Source organism: Bubalus kerabau, chromosome 4, assembly GCF_029407905.1.
Source record: "Bubalus kerabau isolate K-KA32 ecotype Philippines breed swamp buffalo chromosome 4, PCC_UOA_SB_1v2, whole genome shotgun sequence".
Classification (NCBI taxonomy): domain Eukaryota; kingdom Metazoa; phylum Chordata; class Mammalia; order Artiodactyla; family Bovidae; genus Bubalus; species Bubalus kerabau.
In genome coordinates, this window is record NC_073627.1 from 171,283,452 (window position 1) to 171,308,214 (window position 24,763).

At 41.8% G+C, this 24,763-nt stretch overlaps 1 protein-coding gene across 1 annotated transcript in view; it reads right to left on the reverse strand.

Moving 5' to 3' along the window:
* The window catches only part of SUSD1 (sushi domain containing 1), a 135,696-nt gene that overhangs the window by 44,858 nt on the left and 66,075 nt on the right, over positions 1 to 24,763 (reverse strand). The window contains exons 9-10 of the mRNA XM_055579321.1: positions 22,524 to 22,633; positions 16,964 to 17,156 (exon numbers count right to left, since the gene is read on the reverse strand). Coding sequence (XP_055435296.1) covers positions 16,964 to 17,156; positions 22,524 to 22,633 — 303 coding nt within the window. The remainder of the gene's footprint in view (positions 1 to 16,963; positions 17,157 to 22,523; positions 22,634 to 24,763) is intronic.

A 24,763-nucleotide genomic window follows, 5' to 3' on the forward strand; every position in this document is an offset into this window, starting at 1 on the left:
TCATTCAGTGACTATTTAGAAAGTTCTCACCATGTGCCAGGCATGCTTTGGAGCAGGATAAAGTGGTGAGAAAACATAGTCCCTGCACCTAATGGAATTCATTCTAGTGAGAAAGGCAGAAAATAAACAAGTGAAAAAATAAATCTTAAAATATAATCTTGGGACTTCCATGGTGGTCCAGTGGCTAAGACTCTGTGTTCCCAAGGCAGGGGGCCTGGGTTCAATCCCTGGGAAGGGAACTAGATCCTGCATGCCACAAACAACTGTAACGTTATGTAATGGTAGGTCCACAATTCCTTCTGTTCACAGGAAACGTCTCACCGGTTAAGCTTAGGTCCATGCTGGTCAGAGAGTGACTCTCTCTAGATTCCCTTCTTTCCATCCCAGGAGCTCACGGTTTGAACTAAAGGTAGGTTGAATCCCTGCTGAGCTCACTTGGAGTGGAAAAGGATCCCCAGTAGAAGGCAGCTCATGCTGAATCCTGTCCTGCCCCACTCTCTGATCCTTTGCTCTATTAAGTATTATACATGCCCGGTCTCTCATTCAAATGCCCATTCTCTGCTGCACTTTCAGTGGTCACTCTGCCTTCTCTCTCTCCTTTCCCCACCCAAAGGGCCAATCTAAGCTAGAAGCCTGAAGCTGAAAAACCAGACCTGCAAGAATGACTCAGAGAAGAAAAATTTTGACTCTTAGTTCATCAGATTCTTAGAAATTATGTTTCAGCTTTGTTAATGCAGGCAAGCAACTCCGGGCAAAATCAGTCATTACTTTCTCAGGGCTCCCAGAGTTCCCTGCAACTTCAAACTACACTTTATGCATTATATTACTATGTATGTATAATCATGCATGTGTGTATTATGAAACACCATGTCTCATTCATCTTTGTACACCTAGTGTCCAGGACAGTGGTGACCATGGCATTCCCTACTGTTAAAATGTAAGCAGTCAGAAGTATGAGGAAATCTAAGCACCTGATATACTGGGAGTGTGCAAGTTGCTCAGTCATGTCCAGCCCATGCACTATAGCCTGCCAGGCTCCTCTATCCATGGGCTTCTCCTGACAAATACTGGAGTGGGTTGCCATGCCCTTCTCCAGGGAATCTTCCCAACCCAGAGATGGAACCCAGGTCTCCTGCATTGCAAGTGGATTCTTTACCAGCTGAGCTATGAGGGAAGCCCCTACCTGATATATTAACCAAATGGAATACAAGTACTCTGAATGAGACATGGTTCCTGCCCTTAATATGTATTTAATCAAGAAGAGAAGTTACACACTATATCAATGTAACAAAAATATAAAGGAGTATATAATAAATGTCATAAGATAAATTTAAGTCACAGTTAACATTTGATAGATGCTTATTGCGTATCACATATTATGCTGGTTTTCCATGTGCCTTAACCCATTTAGTCTCACAACAAATCCATAACCTTATTCCCATTTTTAAAGTTAAGGCAGTTTAGCTACATGAGGTTAAATAACTTGCTTAAAGGCACAGAGATTGAAAACAGCAGATCTGAGATTTGAATTTAGATAACCTGACTCCAGAGTAACTGTGCCAAACTCCTCCCAATATTTCCTCCTGGAAAAGATTCAGAAAGAAGAACATGTACTTTCAGTTGAGGGGATCGTGAAAGAAGGGAATATAGGAACTGAAGAAGAGGGGTGAGGTTTCCAGGTAGAAGAAAGGGCAGGAGAGCAGAGATATGGAGGCGGAAAGTTAGCACTTAGAGAGTTTATTACAGGGCTTCCCTGGTGGCTCAGCGGGGAAGAATCTACCGGCCAATGCAGGAGACACTGGTAGGATCCCTGATCCGGGAAGATCCCACTTGCCACAGAGCAACTGAGCCCGTGCACCAGAACTCCTGAGCCTGTGCTCCGAAGCCCACAAACTCTAGAGCCCACGCTCCACAACAAGAGAAGCCTCTGCAATGAGAGGCCCGTGCCCTGCAAGGAAGAGTAGCCCCCACTTGCCGCAACTGGAGAAAAGCCTGTGCAGCAGCAAAGACCCAGCACAACCAGAAATAAATTTTCAAAAAAGAGTTCATTAAGACTAGCGTTCCAATTACTTCACTGATAGTGGTGGCCCCTTAAGTTCAAATCTCTCCATACATTCTCCAAAATATACTTCAGATCAACTGGAAAAGCAAACAGAACAGCATAAAACCAATGCTGCCATCACCACTGGAAGAAAGAGAAAACTGCAAACTTTAAATCACCTTTTATGAAAAAACGAATAGCAAACTCCAGCAAAGCTATCTCTCAATTGCCCACACATCATTCTAGAGAGTGAGGGGGCACTAGAAGAGCCCTGTGAAAGAGAAGAGGGAAGCAAAAGGCCCAATCATGAGTCAGAGTCACTCCCAGAAAGAGGAATTTCACCTTAAGGGTGAAAATACTGAAAAAGAGACCTGGCATATCAGAGTACTAACTACAAGCAAAAGAAGAAAAATCTATGAGACTTCAGGTCAAACCAGCCAATCCTAAGGGAAATCAACCCTGAGTATTCACTGGAAGGACTGATGCTGAAGCTGAAGCTCCAATAATTTGGCCACCTGATACAAAGAGCCGACTCATTGGAAAAGACCCTGATGATGGGAAAGATTGAGGGCAGGAGGAAAAGGGAGCAACAGAGGATGGGATGGTTGGATGGCATCAGTGACTCAGTGGAGATGAATTTGAGCAAACTCTGGGAGATGGTGAAGGACAGGGAAACTTGGTGTGCTGCAGTTCATGGGGCCGCAAGGAGTCAGACACAACTTGGCAACTGAACGAGAAAGGTATTGCTTCTGGGAAAGCAGAGGATAAAAAGGAAGGAATAGGTATCCTTTGGAAACTATGCGGTGACAGGAAAAAGAAGTGCAGGGAGAAGGTACGATCCGATTAAGTCAAAGTGAAAGTCGCTCAGGCAGGCCCGACTCTTTGCAACCCCATGGACCATACAGTCCATGGAATTCTCCAGGCCAGTAACTAGAGTGGGTAGCCGTTCCTTTCTCCAGGGGATCTTCCCAACCCAGGGATTGAACCCAGGTCTCCCACATTGCAGGTGGATTATTTACCAGCTGAGCCACAAGGGAAGCCCCTATAAGTCAAAAGAGAACCCAAAATAGAAGAATACAGATAAACTACAACCACTTTTATAAAGCAAAAGGAAGCATAAGAAAAGATACAGGAAATATGAGAGCAGAAATTAATGATGTAGAGCAAGAGTCAGGAAATGTTTCTGTAGAGGGTCCAATAGTAAATATTTTAGGTTTTCTGGACCAGACGCTTCTGTTACAACTACTCAATCTTGGCTTTGTAGCACGAAAGCAACCAGACAATATATAAATAAATGACTTGACTGTGTTCCAATAAAAATCAGATGACAGGCCAGATTTGGCCCACGGTCAATACTTTGCTAATCCCTGATGTGGAATAGATCTAATTGTGAAAACAAATAGTAGATCTAATTAATAAAAAAAAAAATTCTTGACTTTTTGAAAATACTTATCAAAATAGACAAACTGCTAACTAATCAGCTAGAAAATAAAAAGGAAAAAATCAAGTAAAAGGAGAAATAATCTTTGAAATAAAAGAAAATTCAAAAAGTTACTTTTGCAGACCACCATGCAAATAAATTTTGAAAACAGATAAAATCGGTAATTCCTAACACAGTTTACCAAAATGGCCTCCATTAGACATTAAAAGCTGAAACATACCAATGTCCATTAAAAAAAAAAAAAAATTGAAACCATCATCAAGGAACTAACACAGAAAATCCCTAGGCCTAGACTGTTACCCAAAGGAATTCTACTTAATAGTCCAAATGCTTCATAAATTGTGATGATGAAGGAAATTTTCCAAATTCTTTTTATGAAACAAGGAAAATACTAATGTCTAAACCTGATAAGGATAGTGCAGAAGAAGAAAGAAAACTATAAATTCACATCACTTATGAATATTGGTGCAAAAATACTCAAAGAAAAGTAAGAAACAGAATCTAATGCCATATAAAAAAATAATGTACTAATGACCAAGTGGGATTTATTTCAGGAAAAGGGATGAGAAAGAAAGAACAAGAGAGAGAAATGTGAAATTATATCTAATTTAAAAGTCACAAGGAAATGAAAAGAAAAAAGAACATCAAGTAGTTCGGTTTCCTTTGTACTGTATTAATGGATAGGGTAAACTAAGAAGTAAGTGGTCTTTTGTCTGATTGCAGCCAAGGAGAGAGCCTTGGAGCCTCTTTGTCTGTACACACGATTAGAATATGGTGGCCCTGAAACGGAAGAATGAGATGAACCCATTGCATCTAGAGCCATTTAAAGTCCATTTAATGATGAGCTCCAATTCCAAAGAACTTATTCATCTTTATTTATCCTCTGAGTATGGTTCTACCTAGTTGGATCTACAATGTCATTATCTTATAAAGAACAACCATTTTCTCTCTCCATTTTTGGCATATTACAGATGACTGGCTATTCCATGCAAAATATATGCTGATTTTTGGCTTGGCCAACGGCAAGTATGAGTTTCTCAGGCTGATGGCTTATAAGGAAGCAGGCTGACTTCAGACATACCTTTTCCACCCAGAAATGTTATTACAATATTTATCATTTTGTGGAAAAATATCAGAAACCAGGTTAAATTATTTGCAGTCTTTACTATCTTTTATTTGGACTTCAATTCTGTGAACAGCAATCAGTTACAGGGGAAGTTTTATAAGGTCCCAAGAGATCCCAAATTACGCATGCTATTAGAAAACCTGCTATCGTAAGCCACTTCATCAATCAGGCATTCTACCAGGGAATAGAGGAAAAGTGGCCTGTTCCTCTTTTTTAGATACTTTTAAAAATTTACCAGCACTATTTTAGAAGTAACTAAATGCAAGCAACCCTCTTCTAAAGAGAACAGAAAAACCAGCATTCTCTTAGTCATAAATGATTCCGTTTTAAACCTCTAATTAGGAGCAGCCTAAATAGACAGTTGGTTTTTCAAAGTAAATATTGTCAAGAAAAAAAATGGCTACAAATCAACTATCTGGAAAGCACAGTTACTGTTTTTATTGCCCTTCTATAACTCTATAAATAGGGTATCATTTTAATTGTCCTTGATGTACATTTCAGTTTGTCTTAGAAGGATATAACCATTCTTCAAAGTTGAGAGTTCATTATTTTGCTGAAATTTTTCTTAAGACAAATTTGGTATCTAGTTACAACTACCATGATATTTTCAGGCTAAAAGTATGTGATCACATTGTAAGGACAGGAATTGAGATTCAACCATGGAGGGCAGATCTGTACATTTCCCTTAGCTTAGCTCCCTAGACTTGGCTTAGCCCTATAATGGAGGCAGGTAGCCTTCTTTTCAGGCACAGATCCTTGTAATTCAACTGGCAATACAGATCAACTGTTTCCTAGGGATGGATGAGACAGAACCATCTGAACACATGGGCCCCATCATTTATCGAGCAGCAATATTCAGGAAACATTTCCTGAAAAACATGGACGCCAGTTCATTCCTCCAAATAATCTGAACTAACCTAATCATACCCCTGAATCAAGTCAGATCAGCAGAGCACAGGCATTTCTAAGGCACCTTTCCTTGCCCACTCCACAATGAATCATGCTTTTCTAAAATACAATACAAAGAGTTGACTCATTGGAAAAGACCCTGATGCTGGGAGGGATTGGGGGCAGGAGGAGGAGGGGACAACAGAGGATGAGATGGCTGGATGGCATCACCGACTTGATGGACGTGAGTCTGAGTGAACTCCGGGAGTTGGTGATAGATAGGGAGGCCTGCTGTGCTGCGATTTATGGGGTTGCAAAGAGTCAGACATGACTGAGCAACTGAACTGAACTGAACTGAAAATACAATGAGCCATGTTGAGGGGCAATGTAAGAAACAGCATCATAAAATCATAAAATGCTGCTCAAACACTGAATTACTTATGAACCACCCCCCTGAATCAGAAATTTCTATATGCTGAAAATAACTTTACTTCTTTCCAAAAACACCATTTGTTGTAACCTTATAAGTCATGTAATGGCTTCCTTCCTGGCTGGATGGGTTGAAAACTTAAACCTAAATGTGCGAGCCACTGATGAAAAAGTAAATAGATTATAAGGATATGAATTATTCTTAGCCTTATTCTGACATCTTTTTTAGGCCCCTGAGTTTGTTTTACATTCTTCTTTAGGTTACCTACTTATTTTACATACCCATGCAGGTCACTTAGCTTTCCTGGTGGCTCAGATGGTAAAGAATCTGTGTGCAATGTGGGAGACCCAGGTGCGATCCCTGGGTTGGGAAGATCTGCTGGAGGAGGAAATGGCAACCCACTCCAGTATTCTTGTCAGATTAATCCCACCAAGAGAGGAGCCTGGCGGGCTACAGTCCATAGGGTCGCAAAGAGTCTGACACAACTGAGCAGCTAACACTTTCCCTATGGTGCAGGTTACTTTAAGTCCTAGAAAGAAAAGATGGACTATAAATAAAAACTATTGTTTGAAAAAAATCTATATTTAACATTAATACAATAAATCACAAAGGAAAGATCGATTGGACTGCATAGAAACCTAAAACCTTTATACATCAAAGACATCATAAACAAATTAAAAAAAATGATAAAACAGGATAAGTATTTGACACAAATAATTTGACACCAATAATAAACTCTTACTCTATGAATAAGTTGTATATATCAATGAAAACACAGAATTGAACAGATAAATGTAATAACAATGGTAAAGAAATCAGTCAAGAAATTTGGATGTTGAAATACATGAATTTGGAGGAACTTAGAGTTACTTTCCTAACTTACACTCCTAGAACTAGAATGGATCTTTCCCAATCAACTCTCTAACATTACAGAGGTCATGTGTGTTAAAGCTTGCTAGTTACCTGTCTCCTGATTTTTACAAAAGAAAGAACAATTATGGCCTCTCTCCACTCCCTACTCACTAATCCTCAAGGAATGAACAGTAATATGTAATCTGACAGGTAAGAAGAGGGCTACTATTCCTTCGGTCACATTTCCTAGTGGGTGGAGTTCATATGTCATAGGTCACTGCCCAAAGAAGCAGATCCTTGCTGTCTAGGACCTGCCTAGACTCAGGTGCAAGGGACATATGTAACTCGTTTCCAAGAAGTGAGTAACTGGTCTCTGCGCACTCCTTCTTCTCGGATCATCAGCCTGAGACTGGGTGGGTAAGGCAGGCAAGGGTCCCTGTGCAGACCCAACTACCCAAACTTCCAGGGGGAAAGACAGTAGGAAACCCCATTTTGCCACACATATCTAAGCCTCATTCTCTAGTATCACTCTTACTAGAACTATGTTGGGGTAATTCCTCGGAACTTGCTTAGGCAAATAAAGTCGATACTTTACTTTTCATGTGTCAGTCTGCAGAAGTGGGGTAGGTAAGAGTCCCGCTCTTCTACCTGCAACATGTGAATACACTGAGGTTATATCAAGACAAGAGCCACCACCGGGGAGCAAAGCACCACCAGGAGAGATGGAGGCTCTTGGTCTCTATACTAGAATTGCAAGAATAGATCAAGCACTGAGACTTGCCTGGTGGTCCAGTGGTTAAGACTCTATGTTCCCAGTGCAGGGGGCCTGGGCTCCATCCCTGACCAGGGAGCTAGAGCCCATGCACCACAACGAAGACTTGGTGTAGCCACGTTAAAAAAATAATTAGATGGGGTATTGATAGATATTCAACTACCAGGAAAACTTCACATATCAGGCAAAATGTGTGAGTTTCTTAGGCATGAGCACTTTGAATTATCTTGTCCACCACTTTTTGGGGGGGAGATCTTTCTCTTTATCGTGTCTTTTCTTCTAAGTAAAGGTTTTAATTTGCTCAGAAGTAGCCAAGTAGCTTGTGTGGTTAGAGCAGTGCTGCTCAAAACATGGACTGGCAGCATCAGCAAGGCCTGGAAACTTACTAGAAATGAAATTTTGAGGTCTGTGCTCTAGGCCTGCTGAGTCAGAACCTCTAGGTTGGAGTTCAGGAACCTATGCTTTAATAAGCTCTTCAGGTGATTCTTGTGTTAGCTAAAGTTTGTGAAGCACAAAAAGATCATTAGTGGGAGATTTTGATAGATTTTAGAGGGCATCTGGGAGAGCCAGACATTAGCAAACCGGAGATTAGCTGCCCCAAATTCTGTCTCTCTTTATCTTGTTCAGAATGAAGAGATCTGAGAAAAGACTGAACCCATGGTTTGTCTACAGGCTCAGGAGTCACCCCAACACCACAGGCTCTCAAATTGCTCTGGATTGTTTTACAGAGCCCCAGACTGAGAAGATCAAACCAGTTAATCCTAAAGCATCAGTCCTTCCAATCCTACTTGTTGGAAGGACTGATGCTGAAGCTGAAGCTCCAATGCTTTGGCCACATGATGCAAAGAGCCAACTTACTGGAAAAGACCCTGAGCTGGGAAAGACTGAAGGCAGAAGAATAGGGCAACAGAGGATGAGATGGTTGGATGGCATCATCAATTCAATGGACATGAACTTGGGCAAACTCTGGGAGACAGTAAAGGACAGGGAGGCCTCCAGACATGCAGCCTGGAGGACTGCATTGGACCCCTGCAGTCCAGGGGTCACAAGGAGTCGGACACGACTTAGCAACTGAACAACAACAACAGCCTGGGGATTCTAGAGCAGGGATTCTTCCTGGTTGAAAAGGGGATAAAATCCAGTGGGATTATTACAAACTCAAGTGCTGAGGAAAAGTCATAAATGGTATTGGCTAGAACCCTTTCTTTCTAAAGATGAGATTTGCTCAAGCTCTGAAAAAGGAATGAAATCAGTTTACAGAAGAAGTTTGCATCTTGCAAATGGGACAATATTGGGAGAAAATGGAATAAAGTGAAGGAGGAGAAGAAAATTTGAAATCATATTCGGTTCAGTTCAGTGGCTCAGTTGCGTCCAACTGTGACTGTGAGCCCGTGGACTGCAGGCAGCACGCCAGGCCTCCCTGTCCATCACCAACTCCTGGAGCCTGCTCAAGCTCATGTCGCTGAGTCAGTGATGCCATCCAACCATCTCATCCTCTGTCGTCCCCTTCTCCTCCCGCCTTCAATCTTTCCCAGCATCAGGGTCTTTTCCAATGAATCAGTTCTTCCCATCAGGTGGCCAAAGTATTGGAGTTTCAGCTTCAGTATCAGTTCTTACAATGAATATTCAAGACATTTCCTTTAGGATGGACTGGTTGGATCTCCCTGCAGTCCAAGGGTCTTCTCCAACACCACAGTTCAAAAGCATCAATTCTTTGGCGCTCAGCTTTTTTATAGTCCAACTCTCACATGACTACTGGAAAAACCATAGCTTTGACTAAACGGACCTTTGTCGGCAAAGTAATGTCTGTGCTTTTCAATATGCTGTCTAGGTTGGTCATAGCTTTTCTTCCAAGGAGCAAGTGTCTTTTAATTTCATGGCTGCAGTCACCATCTGCAGTGATTTTGGAGCCCCCCAAAATAAAATCTGTCACTGTTTCCATTGTTCTCCCATCTATTTGCCTTGAAGTGATGGGACCAGATGCCATGATCTTCGTTTTCTGAATGTTGAGTTTCAAGCCAACTTTTTCACTCTCCTCTTTCACTTTCATCAAGAGGCTCTTTAGCCTTTAGCCTCTTAGTTTAGTTCTTCTTCACTTTCCGTCATAAGAGTGGTGTCATCTGCGTATCTGAGGTGATTGATATTTCTCCCAGTAATCTTGATTCCAGCTTGTGCTTCATCCAACCCAGCATTTCATATGATGTATTCTGCATATAAGTTAAATAAGCAGGGTGACAATATACAGCCTTGATGTACTCCTTTCCTGATTTGGAACCAGTCTGTTGTTCTATATCCAGTTCTAACTGTTGCCTCTTGACCTGAATACAGATTTCTCAGCAGACAGGTAAGATGGTCTGGTATTCCCATCTCTTTCAGAATCGTGCACAGTTTCTTGTGATCCACACAGTCAAAGGCTTTGGCATAGTCAATAAAGCAGGAGTAGGTGTTTTTCTGGAACTCTCTTGCTTTTTCAATGATCCAGTGGGTGTTGGCAATTTGATACCTGGTTCCTCTCCCTTTTCAAAATCCAGCTTGAACATCTAGAAGTTCATGGTTCACATACTGTTGAAGCCAGGCTTGGAGAATTTTGAGCATTACTTTACTAGCGTGTGAGATGAGTGCAATTGTGTGGTAGTCTGAGCATTCTTTGGCATTTCCTTTCTTTGAGATGGGAATGAAAACTGAGCTTTTCCAGTCCTGTGGCCACTGCTGAGTTTTCCAAATTTGCTGGCATATTGAGTGCAGCACTTTCATAGCATCATCTTTTAGGATTTGAAATAGCTCAACTGGAATTTCATCACCTCCACTAGCTTTGTTCATAGTGATGCTTCCTAAAGCCCACTTGACTTCACATTTCAGGATGTTTGGCTCTAGTCCAGTGATCACACCATCATGGTTATCTGGGTCATGAAGATCTTTTTCGTACAGTTCTTCTATGTATTCTTGCCACCTCTTCTTAATATCTTCTGCTTCTGTTAGGTCCATACCATTTCTGTCCTTTCTTGTGCCCATCTTTGCATGAAATGTTCCCTTGGTATCTCTAATTTTCTTGAAGAGACCTCTAGTCTTTCCCATTCTATTACTTTCCTCTATTTCTGTGCATTGATCACTGAGGAAGGCTTTTGTATCTCTCCTTGCTATTCTTTGGAACTCTGCATTCAGATGCTTATATCTTTCCTTTTCTCCTTTGCTTTTCGCTTTTCTTCTTTTCTCAGCTATTTGTAATACCTCCTCAGACAACCATTTTGCCTTTTTGAATTTCTTCTTCTTGGGGATGGTTTTGATTACTATCTCCTGTACAATGTTATTATCCCAGCTAGAAAACTACAGTAAGGAAAAGGAGATATATCCAAATGTAACTGCTCTAAAGAGACTAGAAAAGGCAGAAATACTCACGAGGTCAGGGAAATGGCTGAAAATCATCAAAGAGAAGAATAAAGGGACTATTCTGGAGAAAAAACAAAATGATCCCCCAAAAGGTGGGATCAGAGTTAAATATTATTCTATCAAGAAGGGTCCTCTGACAGTTGTAAATAGGTAACCCAGTGTAAGCACTAATAGAGAACTTTTCAGTAACTGGAGTTGTGGTACTATGTAGCTACAGAAAATGTGACATTTTTAATAAGAGAAAGACTAGAAAGATCAGTGTAGGATTCTTCAGGCATCATTAAGTGAGTTTCCAGGTGACATTGTTCTTACAGCTGAAACACCAGGTATGGCACAGACTACAAGAAAGTCTGCCCGGGAAATACACGGATTTAAAACTTGAAAAGAAGGAGCAGAAAGCAGAGATGTAAGGAGGATTCAGGGTGCCTGACCCTTGATCAGGTCCAGGCTGAGGTCATAGACTGAACTGAACAGAAATAAATACCTCCTAACAAGAGGGAAGGTGGGAAGAATGTATTTGAACACTGACTGAGGCAAGGCATCGCTCTTGCTCTATGAAGACCTCACAGGTAGAATCCAAAGTTATATGTTAGGAGAACAAACATCGAAGTACGAAAACAAAAAGCAAATATAGAGAAGGTAAGTACTAATCTACAGCAAAAGGTATTAGCCAGGCCTGGGGAAGGAGAAGGAATAGAAACAGCTGGCGTGGAAGGTTGAAAGCTTACCACTCAGCTAGCCTGACAGAGCAGAAGGGAACACTTAGGAAACCCTCGAACACTGGAGGATTATCCCTCCCAACGCAGTAAAGGAAAGGGTGGTAGGAAGGAGTGCTTCAGTTCCCATCAAAGAAACACGGGCAGTTCAAGTCTTAGAAATTCAGTTCTAAGGAAAGGTGGGGTTTGGGTGAAAAACCACTAACCTAGGAGACTTCCTGACCACATCAGTCCAATGAAAGCACAAGTTCCAGAAACTCAACAGCAGCCCAAGGATCAGAGGAGGGTAATTTTCCAGGAAAGACAAAGGAAACCTCTTAACCAGGAAGCAGGACTCAGAAGCAAGGCATTCAATAATAGGAAGTCATTTGGATTAAAACAATTCTTGGGAGGTTTCTGGGGACAGAGAAATTCAGAGAAAAGAGCAGGAAGTTGGGACTGTGTTGCAAGACATTACATTTCTTTCTTTCTTTCTTTTTTAATGACTATGAGTTTATTGCAGTACTTTTCTCCCCATTTGGCATGTACCCTCCTTTCTGTATATAGAAGTACAGTTAATTTACAATTTTGTGTTAGTTTCAAGTGTACAGCAAGGTGATTCAAATATACAGTTTATATATATATATGTATATATATACATATCAATTCAGTTCAGTTCAGTCGCTCAGTCGTGTCCAACTCTGCGTACACACACACACACACACACATATATATACTTTTCAAATTCTTTTCCATTAAACGTTATTACAAGATATTGAATACAGTTCTCTGTGCTATACAGTAGGTCCTCGTTGTTTCCCTACCTTATACATGTTGTTGCTGCTGCTGTTTAGTGGCTAAGTTGGGTCTGACTTTAGCGACCCTATGGACTGTAGCCTGCCAGGTTCTTCTGTCCATGGGATACTGAGGGCCATTTCCTTCTCCAGGGGATCTTCCCAACCCAGAGACTGAATCCCAGTCTCCTGCATCTCCTGATTGGCAGGCAGATTCTTTACCTAGAATCAGGTAAAGATTCTAGGTAAAGATTCTAGATTTACCTGAGCCAACAGGGAAGCCCTACCTTATATATAGCAGCGTGTATATGTTAATCCCAAGTTCTTCATTTATCTCTGCCCCTTGCCCCCACTGGAGCTTCCCAGATGGCTCAGTGGTAAAGAATCCACCTGCCAATGCAGAAGACATGGGTTCAATCCCTGGGTCGGGAAGATCCCCTGGGGAAGGAAATGGCAACCCTCTCTAGTATCCAATGGACAGAGAAGCCTGGCAGGCTACGGTCACTGTGGTTGCAAAAGAGTCGGGCACAACTTAGCAACTAAACACACCACCTGCCGCCTGCTGTCCCTCTCTGGCAACCGTAAGTTTGTTTTCCATGTCAGAGAGTCCATTTCTGTTTAAGACAATGCGTTTCACTTGAAGAGTTTCCTACTATAGATATGCATGCCCTGCTTACAGAGAAAGGAGGCTCTTTCACTACACAGATCAAGATCTTTAGCAACGGTGGAGGGTGGGAGAAACAGGGCCTGAAGGAGAAATGAAAATACAAGGTTCTAAATACGTGGGATAGACAACAAGAAAGACCTGGAGCCACCATGGGCAAAGTTCCAAAATGTTCAGAGAGAGCAGATTTCCTCCCCCTACAGCAGATGAGCAGCCTAAGGTCAGACGGAATCCAAGTAACTTTATGAAAAGAGATTTCCCAAATTAAGTTGAAACTCACGGGGGGTGGACTTCCGATTGCTTAGTGACCCATAGAGGCTGACACGTCCCACGGTCGATTATACTCACTGTAGATAATCTGGGGTCCACCTTGCAAAGGAGGAGATAACAATAGTCTCACTTTCTCAACCTGGCAGCATGACCCCCTCATTAAACTCAAGCTAGAGACTGCGTCTCCTGCCACTTTCTCCAACTCACTCTGCTCCAGCCATGCTGGCTTCCCTGATGTTCCCAGAACATGCCAAGGACATGCCTGTCACATGGTGTTCCCCTCACTTCCTTCAAACCTGTACTTAAATGTCTCTTTACAATAGAGGCCCTCCCTGACCATCAACTGCCACTCCCTTTGCCAAATTTTATTCATCTTACCCCTAGCCCCACCTAACATATGATATATTTCCTTACTTGTTTATCTGTCTCCTCTCCAACCTCCTGACTCCAACCCCATGACAGCTGAGACTGTTTTATTGCTGCTACATTGTCAGTGACCAGAACCTGCCTGACACACAATAGATAAGAAATGAACATTTATTCAATGAATGCATTTACACACCCACGGCACTTGAAGCTTCTGCTCACGGTCCAAGGCTGAGAAAGGCAAAGTGGGTCTGGACTAACACGCGCTAGGTTCTAGGAACAAAATTTTTCTTTTTTTCGAGCACTAATATTTAGTTAAAAGCAGTAGATGCACTGATTAAAAATGAGGGCCCTGGAGCCAGACTGGGTTCAAATCCCACTTGTACCGCTCACGAGTTTTGTGATCTTGGGCAAGCTGCTTAACTTTCTCTGTGCCTCGTGGTCCTTATCTGTAAAAGGGGAATAATAGCAATGCCTTCCTCAGAAGGTTGGGTGGGCTTGGGTTGACTCAAGGAAGGCACTTTGAACAATGGCTGCGCATCTTCAGTGCTCAGAAAGCAAAGTTAGAGCTGATGCTGCGTATAAAATAGACGACTGATGAGAACCGACTACGCAGCTCAGGGGACTCTGCTCAGCGCTCTGTGGTGACCCAAACGCGAAGGAAATCCACGAAACAGGGGATCTGTGTATACGTGTAGCTGATTCACTTCACTATACAGTAAAAACTAACACAACATTGAAAAGCAACTATTTTCCAATAAAAATTAATTTAAACAAATGAGTAAATAAAGCTAGCACTGTCGTTACCATCACTATTACATCATTACATCATTATTATGTAATATAATAATAGTATATATTATTATATTACATTATGTAATATAACATGTAACACAATTACATTATGTAATATAATGATGTATATATTATTATATTACATAAAATATTATGTAATATAATAATAATATAATATATTACATCATCGTGTAATATAATGTACATATTATGTACATTATTATGTACTAGGAACTATGTTAAACATTTTACTTGAATTATGTCACATAACGGATCACGCAGAAGGTAACTGAGGCCCAGGAGCAAGACAAACATATCTAATCCACCGGGTTTTTCTCACTGACATTCACACAACATAAAATTCACCACTTTAATGCATACAATTCAACGATATTTAGTACACTCACAGTGTTGTACAGCTCTCACCTAATTTTGCTTTTCAAAGTTCTGTAACTCTGGGCCTCACATTGAGACATTGAAAGATGAAACTTGGGATAATTCAAGATTACCTCAAGTTTGGAGGTTCCTTAGTAATATAGGCTTTCCAGGTGGCTCAGTGATAAAGAATCTGCCTGCCAAGGTAGGAGATCAACAGATGCAGTTTCAGTCCCTGGGTTGGGAAGATCCCTTGGAGGAGGAAATGGCAACCCGCTCCAGTATTCTTGCCTGGAGAATCCCATGGACAGAGAAGCCTGGCAGGGTACTGCTGTTCATGGGATCGCAAAGAGTTGGGCCCGACTGAGTGACTGAGCAGTACCTCCACCAAGAAGTCACGTCTATTACAAAAAACAAGATTTCTAGGATGTAACAGCTAGAACACACTCTCCATCACAAGCAGGCCACTCTGACAGAGACTTAGCAGAGAAAACACTGGGGAGGAAAGAACCTGGGACTCGAGTACCTTTACATATTAATTTACAAGGAGAAGTCGGTGTTAATTTCAGACTTTTATTCCTCTGAGGATTGAACAGTTGAAGGAAATGTATATTCAAATTCTGGAAATGGATGTGGGGGCTAGGTTTATGCTGTGAGGAGGTATTCATCGTGCAATGTCTGTTGATACCAAGCATAATCTGAGATGGAAAATAAAATAGTGAATTTTCATTCTCCTGTACTAAATGGCCCTCACTTGTGTCTATTATATTTCAGAGCCTTCCAAGTACAAAGACCAAAGTGTTCACTCTCGACCCGCATAGATCAGTGGGTGGACAGAATAAAGGCCTCAGGAAGGTAGGAGGAAGACCTATCTTATTCTACTGCTTTCCTTCAAAGGGGGCAGCGTCTCTGCCCGGCTGTCCATAGATTTGTCCCTTAAACCCTACTGATAAAAGAACAAAAGAAATTAATTGTAGAAGGACTTCCCTGGCAGTCCAGTGGTTAAGACTCAGCACTTCCGATGCAGTGGGTGCGAGTTTGAATCCTGGGGACAGAGGAGCCTAGTGGGCTGCCGTCTGTAGGGTCGCACAGAGTCGGACACGACTGAAGCGACTTAGCAGCAGCAGCAACAGCAGCAGGGAACTAAAGATGCTGAATGCCCTGCTGCTGCTGCTGCTGCTGCTACAACACGTCAAAAAAAAAAAAAAAAAAAGAAAGAAATTAATTGTAGCGACATCAGCATTTCTTGCCACTAGGGGGAGCTGTGGAGTTGACACAGCCGCTTCTATTGGGAAAGGAAATCAACCCTGAGTATTCATTGCAAGGACAGATGCTGAAGCTGAAGCTCCAATACTTTGGCCACCTGATGTGAAGAGTCGACTCATTGGAAAAGATTCTGATTCTGGGAAAGACTGAAGGCAGGAGGAGAAGGGGGCAACAGAGGATGAGATGGTTGGATGGCATCACTGACTCAATGGACACAAGTTTGAGCAAGCTCCAGGAGAGAGTGAAGGACAGGGCAGCCTGCTGTGCTGCAGTCTATGGGGTCGCAAAGAGTGACACAATTGAGCAGCTAAACAGCAACAACACAAGCCACAGGGGAAGGAGCCTAATCTGCTTTAGGCCACTGTTCTCTGTGTTGGGTTAATCTGCTTGTATGAGACCCAGTCAGGTGGCCTCCTTGTCCCTCCAATGCCCGACACAGTGGAGCTCACACTTCCGAACTCCTGGAAGCTGGTTCTAGTTGCCCAAATGTCTACCTTTAGGTTTCAGCTGTCTTAAATTTGAGGCGAAAGATAGAAAACCTTACACAATGCTCGATCCATTACTCCTAGAGATTCCTGAGTAAATCATTCAGTTCCTGGTCTGTACCCTCTCTGAGCCAGCACCCCTTTGGGGGAGGGAAGATTCAGAGACCTTGTACCCCAGACAAAACTGGCAGTTTGTTAGACCGAGAACCAAGGTCTCCTGCCTCCAAGACTAGCATTCTTTATGCTCCCCCATGTCGTGTAGTTCAATACACATTTAACTTGTTTAAGACCCCAAACAGAAAGACAGTCCACCTACCTGCTGGTGCGGTGGTTACTGTTGTTTGCACCGACGGCCGCTCCGGAGATCCCAGGAGGGTGACATTCACCGAGTAGTCAGTTGCTGGATACAGATCTAAACACACCACTGCCGTCTGTTCCCTCGTAGTGAAGTTAAACGATGTTGCGTGATAAAAAGTATTCAGATACCACCTTCGACCTAGAACTTTAAACTGTCATGAGATTAAAAGAAAGGGATGCATTAAATTTGTTTGGCTTGCAGATACCTATACTACAAGCAAAATGGAAAGAAAGCAAGGAGCTTCCTTCTACTTATCCTCACCCACAGAGAATTATTTTTAATACAATAGCAAGCTAAACTGGGTGACAGTTTTACAAAGTTACCCTACCTAGCCTATGCAACATCCCCCTCAACCAGCTATAAGACTAAGCTTAAAATGCATCACTACATCTCAGATGAACCAAATGTCAAGCTGCTGCTGCTGCTGCTGCTAAGTCGCTTCAGTCATGTCCGACTCTATGCGACCCCATAGATGGCAGCCCACCAGGCTCCCCCGTCCCTGGGATTTTCCAGGCAAGAGTACTGGTGTGGAGTGCCACTGCCTTCTCCAAATGTCAAGCTAGTCTACAGTAATCCCTTGAGCTTACCCAGGTGAAGGAGATTGTACTAGAATTACTGGGCAAAATCCTTTTCATTTCATTCATAAGGAATCCATAGACAAGTCTCGAGAACAGACATTATAAACTTTTATGAGGACAACCCCAAATTATCTGCCTTTGGAACGCATAACTGAGCAACTGAGCCATGGTACTTCACTTGAGCCTGCCTAGTAGAGCTCTGGAAAAGAGTTTTCGGTACAAGGAGTCATCGCACACAGTGTTAACCCAAAAATACTCTAGCCACCACCAACTCAAGATGTACATATAATACAGGGGCTTATAAAGGAAAAAAAACATGTAAAAGTCCCAGATCATATGATCATCTGGTGTTTAGCTGGACGTACATATTTTTAGAGTTCCCTTTGATGCTGGTATCACTGACTCTTCCGTCCTCTACCCTTCTTCATCACAGCCATTCTTCCACCTGACTCTGACACCTGGCCCATTGAGAGATTCCTCTCTCCCCCACAGAGGCAAGCATTCCTAGCATTCTCTTGGGTAACATGAAAGTCCTTATATAGATAAGCCATCAAAACTTGGTCTCAGAGTGCCTTGAGTTCACTGCTGTGAAGTTCCTCCACTCCACCTGAGCTACCCATATCCACAGCCTAGACTGTGTCCTCCTCTGAGCTGCTCCACCAGGATCTCCCAATCCCCTATTCTTCTGGACCACTTGCTCCCACGCTGATTGCTCTCAGGAAATCCCCTAAGACTTCCTCACTCAAAACTGTCTATTAGTATTCTAACACCCCCACTCTCAGCTTCCCCACCTGTCTCAAAAAAAAAAAAAAAAAAAACAACATTGTTATATCACTTCTACCACTCTCCTTGCCTGATACCCTCAACACCCTTACCCTTTTCTTCTCAATATCACCCACTGTTGACAATTGAAAGCACTCTGTCCATCCAGACGTTTGGCCTCACCCACGTCTACATTTAGACTGCTGCCATCTGCTGGAGAAAAACCTCACAACTATGGAGGCTGCATTTAGTCTGTCTCATTCTAAACTACCTGTATTTCAATCTATAAACAAAAATTACTTTCTAGTTAACAAACTTGAAATCACACAGTTTGAATAATTTTATAATATAGTCTTTTTACTTAACAACATATTATAAAATTAAATAATCCTACAAATGGATAGAGTGCCTGTTACTTGCCAGCCAGAGTATACAGTGTTGGGTATACAGCAGTAAATAAGATACAGGTCCCAACCTCAAGGAACTCACAGGTAAGAATCTAGGCCAATAATATACACAGGAATAAGTGTTACAACACATGAGGCTGGAGGAGTACCCAGGAGGGCCACCTGACCTTCCTCCTTAGGGATCAGGGAAGGCTTCCTCATCTTAATTGTGGACTGAAGGGGAAATTAGCATTACCCATGTGAGTTGCGGATGTGAAAAGTCAGGATAGGAAAAACAATTCAAAGAAGGGATGGCATTTGGGGGAAGAGGTCAGTGAAGGCCTCCCACCAGGGAGATGACCAAGCTGATCACTGCAGGACAAGCAGGAGTTAGCCAGGTACAATGAGGGAAAGAAGGGTTTTGCAGGTAGAGAGTCACATATGTGAAGACACAGTGCTAAAGGGAGCACAGGAAGCTGGTAGGGGTGGGGTACAGGGCCCAGAGCTTAGAGTATAGATTGGTGCTGCTGCTGCTAAGTCGCTTCAGTTGTGTCCGACTCTTCACGACCTCATGGACTGCAGCCTACCAGGCTCTTCCATCCATGGGATTTTCCAGGCAAGGGTACTGGAGTGGGTCTAAATCACCTCAATTGAGACACAGGTCCTTTCTACCTAAATAACTGATCAGATATCAATATGGACATTAAAAATGCTTTGAGCACAAGAAGCAAGATAAAAGGAATGATTCACATTTAAAACATTGTACTTTTCATAAAAACTAGCAGCACTTCATCCTACCAAGACATACAGATTTGGCTTCACTGACTGATCAGGAACGGAGGAAAATGGATATGGGTCCAAAACAGCTCCTTCACAAGGGAAATGTGAGGCTACAAGGTTTCTTGAACAACAATTTCCCCATTAGGTGGAGTATAGATTAGCCCTAACTAAATCGACTCAGGAGTCTTGGGAGACGGAGACAGTCAAGGAAGTCAAGACAATGGGTTAGACACTCAAAGACAGGTATGTTAGGACAAGAGAACAGGGTACAGCCTTGGGGTAATCAAATATAAGGGACAGAAGAGAGCTCTTGTAAGGGAGACTGAGAGGGCTCAGACCAGAAGAGAGAAAGAGACTATTTCAGTGGCAATACTGGTCCACAGCAGCAAATGCTGTCCAGCGGGAAGCAGAAGATATTTCAAGTCTGATAGTGTTCTATCCGATGAATGTATGATTATTTATTGGAACAAATCCCTATTAATGGACATTTAAGTTGTTTTCAATTTCCCCTAATATAAATAAAGCTTCAGAGGATAGTTTAACCTTTCTGTGTATGTCTGCATAATAAACTATAGTATATGTCTGAAAATTTACTGATAGACCCTAACAAATAACCGTTCTGGAAAATCATGCCAATTTAAGTGCCCACAGCTGTGTGTAACAGGATTCACTCCAAATTTATAGAAAGACTATGGTAACTCATGGTTTATATTTTTTTTGAGGCATAACACATGCTCATGTGTGTTTTGGCAGTAAGTATATTCTCTTTTGCAAACTCCCTTTGAATGCTCACTTCTTTCCAATGGATTTGTTAAGAGTGTTACACATGTTACTTAATCTTTGTCTGACATATTAAAAAAATAGTGAGTTTTAAATTGAACTCTTTAATCATTTTAGTGTAGGCCATGAAATAAGAATCATTTATCCTCTTAACCAAGGTGTTAACCAATTGTCTCCAAACCATTTATTTCTGTATTCATTTGAAAAACCATCTTTATTTTATATTAAATTACTTAGGTACCTGAATATATTTCTAGATCCAGTGTTCTTTCCAGTATAAAAATTTGAATATTTCACTCACCTGTTTATTCTTCAGTGCCTCCACAGAGACATCAAAATAAGATCCAAGCTCAAAAGTATAGGAATCAAGGATGACCAGGCCACTACTCAGATTTTTGTCTCATTTCTTCCCATCTCCCTTGTTTTCTCTGTTCCTCCAAAAAGCCACATTCTCGATTATCCAATAAGCTACTCTACATGCCCACGGTGCCCTTCTTCCACCTCACCCAACATCTTTCATCTGGTGAATTCCTACTTACTGTCTATGACTCAGCATCATTTCTGATTCTTGTTAAAAGAAAACTGTACCTGAACATCATCTCCTATTCCATTTATTTACTTTTTATCAAAACTCTCATGATACCAAATTGTAGTTGTCTGTTTACATGTATGCTTATATTAATTCGGACCAGAACTTCCAGGTCCTAACACATGATATTCTTCTGGCAAATGGTTGATGAATTAATTCTAATTTAATACTTAGTCTACGTTCTGCCAGATGATTTGCTAGGCACTAAACTGTATGAATGTGAGAGTTGGACTATAAAGAAAGCTGAGCGCTGAAGAATTGATGCTATTGAACTGTGGTGTTGGAGAAGACCCTTGGACTGCAAAGAGATCCAACCAGTCCATCCTAAAGGAAATCAGTCTTGAATATTCATTGGAAGGACTGATGCTGAGGCTGAAACTCCAATACTTTGGCCGCCTGATGCGAAGAACTGACTCATTGGAAAAGACCCTGATGCTGGGAAGGATTGAGGGTGGGAGGAGAAGGGGACGACAGAGGATGAGATGGCTGGATGGCATCACCGACTCAATGGACATGAGTTTGAGTAGGCTCTGGGAGTTGGTGATGGACAGGGAGGCGTGGCATGCTGCAGTCCATGGGGTCTCAAAGAGTCGGACATGACTGAGTGACTCAACTGAACTGAACTAAACTGAACAAAATTAGAAAGTTCCAAGCAGCTACCTGGAGAATTTCTCTGAATATAAAGCCATCTAAGTGCAGATACTCTTTCTCCCCAATAAATAGAAAAGGTAAATGAGATATGAATGTCACTTTTTTTAAATATTAATTTTTCAAGTACTAGGAACGCTGTTATGCTGTATGAGAATTTGGATTGGGTGAATGCAACAGGACAGAATGAATGCAACGGGGTAGAATGAAGATCGGTCTGAGGCAAAATTTGCCTGAACTGAACTGAAACTGACACAAAAATAACAAATCTCAGTTCCTACCTGATTACACTCACAATTTTACTTGAGATTTGTGATGTTTATAAATTCAAGTTAAATGAGAACCAACAGCCCTGCAAGAAGTTTCTTAAAAACCCACCTCCATGTATGAATTTGATGACAAAACCAGCTGCAACTAATATCAGATCAGATCAGTCGCTCAGTCGTGTCCGACTCTTTGCGACCCCCTGAATCGCAGCACGCCAGGCCTCCCTTCCGTCACCAACTCCCAGAGTCCACTGAGACTCACGTCCATCGAGTCAGTGATGCCATCCAGCCATTTCATCCTCTGTCGTCCCCTTCTCCTCCTGCCCCCAATCCCTCCCAGCATCAGAGTCTTTTCCAATGAGTCAACTCTTCTCATGAGGTGGCCAAAGTACTGGAGTTTCAGCTTTAGCATCATTCCTTCCAAAGAACACCCAGGGCTGATCTCCTTCAGAATGGACTGGTTGGATCTCATATTAATAAGATATAATATATATGAAATATCAGAGAAAATGATAGCAAATCATTAAAATTAAAAAATATATATATAGTATCTTCCTTCAATTTAGTTCCTCACTTGCAGCTGTCTTGCATCCATCTCTAGAAATAAAAATTAAACAATCTAGAAGTTCATTCCATTTGTGTGTTTAAATACTCTGGATCCCCACTTGGAGAGCACCCAAATATTTAAGTGACACAATTTATTAAGAATAGCATAAGAGATCTTCTTACTTGATACACTTGTTCTGATCCAACTTTCCTAGAATGCCTGTTCAATTTCAAGCAAACTTCATTAAATATTGAAATATTGAAAATCCCATCATCTTCTAAGAGATCATCACCTAAAAGATAAGAAAGAACACAGGGAAATGTTGCTAGCAAAACATACCATGATGAAGGACAACTGCAACTCCGAGAGCCAACAGAATGTTTAACAGCAGAAGCATCAAACCTGGCTCCAAGTTCTGGCTCTACAGCTTCTTAATTGCATGACCTTAGCTAAGTCACTTAACCCCTCTGACCCTCAATTTCCTTATTTGTGGAATCAAGCAATCCGTGTTGCTTTTTTTATATCACAAGCATAAATAATGTATATATTTTTTTAAACGGTTGTAGGACTTTCCTTGTGGCTCAGTGGTCAAGAATACACCTGCCAATGTAGGGGATGTGGGTTCGATCCCTGGTCCGGGAAGATTCCGCATGCTGGAGGGACTAAGCCTAGGTGCCACAACTGCTGAGCCGGGGTACCCTAGAGTGTGCTCTGCAACAACAGAACTCACTGCAACAAGAAGGCTGAACACTGAAACTAGAAAGTAGTCTCCACTCACCGCAACTAGAGAGAGCCCCGTGTGCAGCAACAAAAACCCAGAGCAGTCAAAAATCAATAAATAATAATAAAATAAATGAAACTATTGTTAACCAATAAAGGTGTGAGATTTTAGAAAGTTAATCCTATCATTTGGATTGTCCCATAAGTAAAGTGTCATGAAGGTAAGTATCTCAATAGGCAGAAAGTCTGAGAATAAGGAGAAAGCTGAATAAAAGTAAAGGTCAGGGATTAGAACTCTTAGAGCAAATGTTTCCAACCTAGAAGATGACCAGAAAGTAGATGACCAAGCAAGATGTTTGTTCTCAGCAGACAGTATTTCCAGGGCTCCTTAGATGAGAGCTAAGGCAGTAAAATAATCAAGAAGCAGATGTATTTCCGTCTTTGTATAGAAGAAAAGTAATTTCATGCCTCCTGCAGTCTAATTCATTCCTTCGATGTTCTATTTTCTTAAGGCAGTTAAAACAACAAAAAAAAGAAGTTTGTTAAGACCCCGCAGAGAGTCTAGTAATACCAAGGCTAATTTTCAAGAAAAAGCAGATTTCCTAACAAACAAGTCTGGACATTTTCTACAAATGTGAAAAAGCTTCAATGTTTAACAGAGAGAAGCTTTTTATAACAACCTTTCATGTGTATTTCTCCCACTGGAGTCTTTGCTACCTAAGAAGAAATAATGATAACAATAAACTTTTGTCTTCAAAATCAGAATTGTCCATTTCAAATTTTAAATATCACTGACATAGGCAGCACCAGGCAATCAGCTTGGAGAAAATAGTCTTGGCTGGATGGAGGAGCTTGGTGGGCTGCAGTCCATGGGGTCGTGAAGAGTCAGACACGACTTAGCGACTTCACTTTGACTTTTCACTTTCATGCATTGGAGAAGGAAATGGCAACCCACTCCAGTGTTCTTGCCTGGAGAATCCCAGGGACGGGGGAGCCTGGTAGGCTGCCATCTATGGGGTCGCACAGAGTCAGACATGACTGAAATGACTTAGCAGCAGCAGCAGCTCTTATTGGAAGATGTAAAAATATGGTTATGAGAAAGAATTTGAAGACCTATCACAAGTGCTCTCCGATACCTTCACAACTTTCATTTTCAAGATTGCATAAGGATACCAGAAACAAAAATGGCCCCATGTATGCATGTGGTTTTGACGCATACCAAGTATACCTGTGTGAGCAATACCACATACAGTATATGTCTGTACACAAACAGAATATAAAGCAGAAGTATTGTCTGCAGAGTTCCTGTCTCAATATGATTTTCCCACTTATATCCCTTATGGTCTGAGGACAAAGGCATCTGGTTCCCACTTCCCACCCCCAACCCTGACAGAAGTGACGGAGAGTAGTAAAAATGGGTCAATTTGCATCTGGGTTGGAAAGAAGGGTTGACTGCCATCTATAAGGCAGAAACATGAAGATATTTCTACATAGCACAGTGCGGAAGAATCTGGGCAAAGAAAAAGGCTGAGAGCTCTGTGCAATATGCTTTCCAAGCAAAGGAGCAGGGTCCCAAAATTTCAACAGAAGGAACAGGGCAGACTGGTGCCCAGAGAGTTGGGGGCTGGAAGCAAGGACTGCTCCATCTGGAGCCCCTTAGCCTGGTGGCTCCCAATCCTAAATGCCCATCAGCAGATCTACA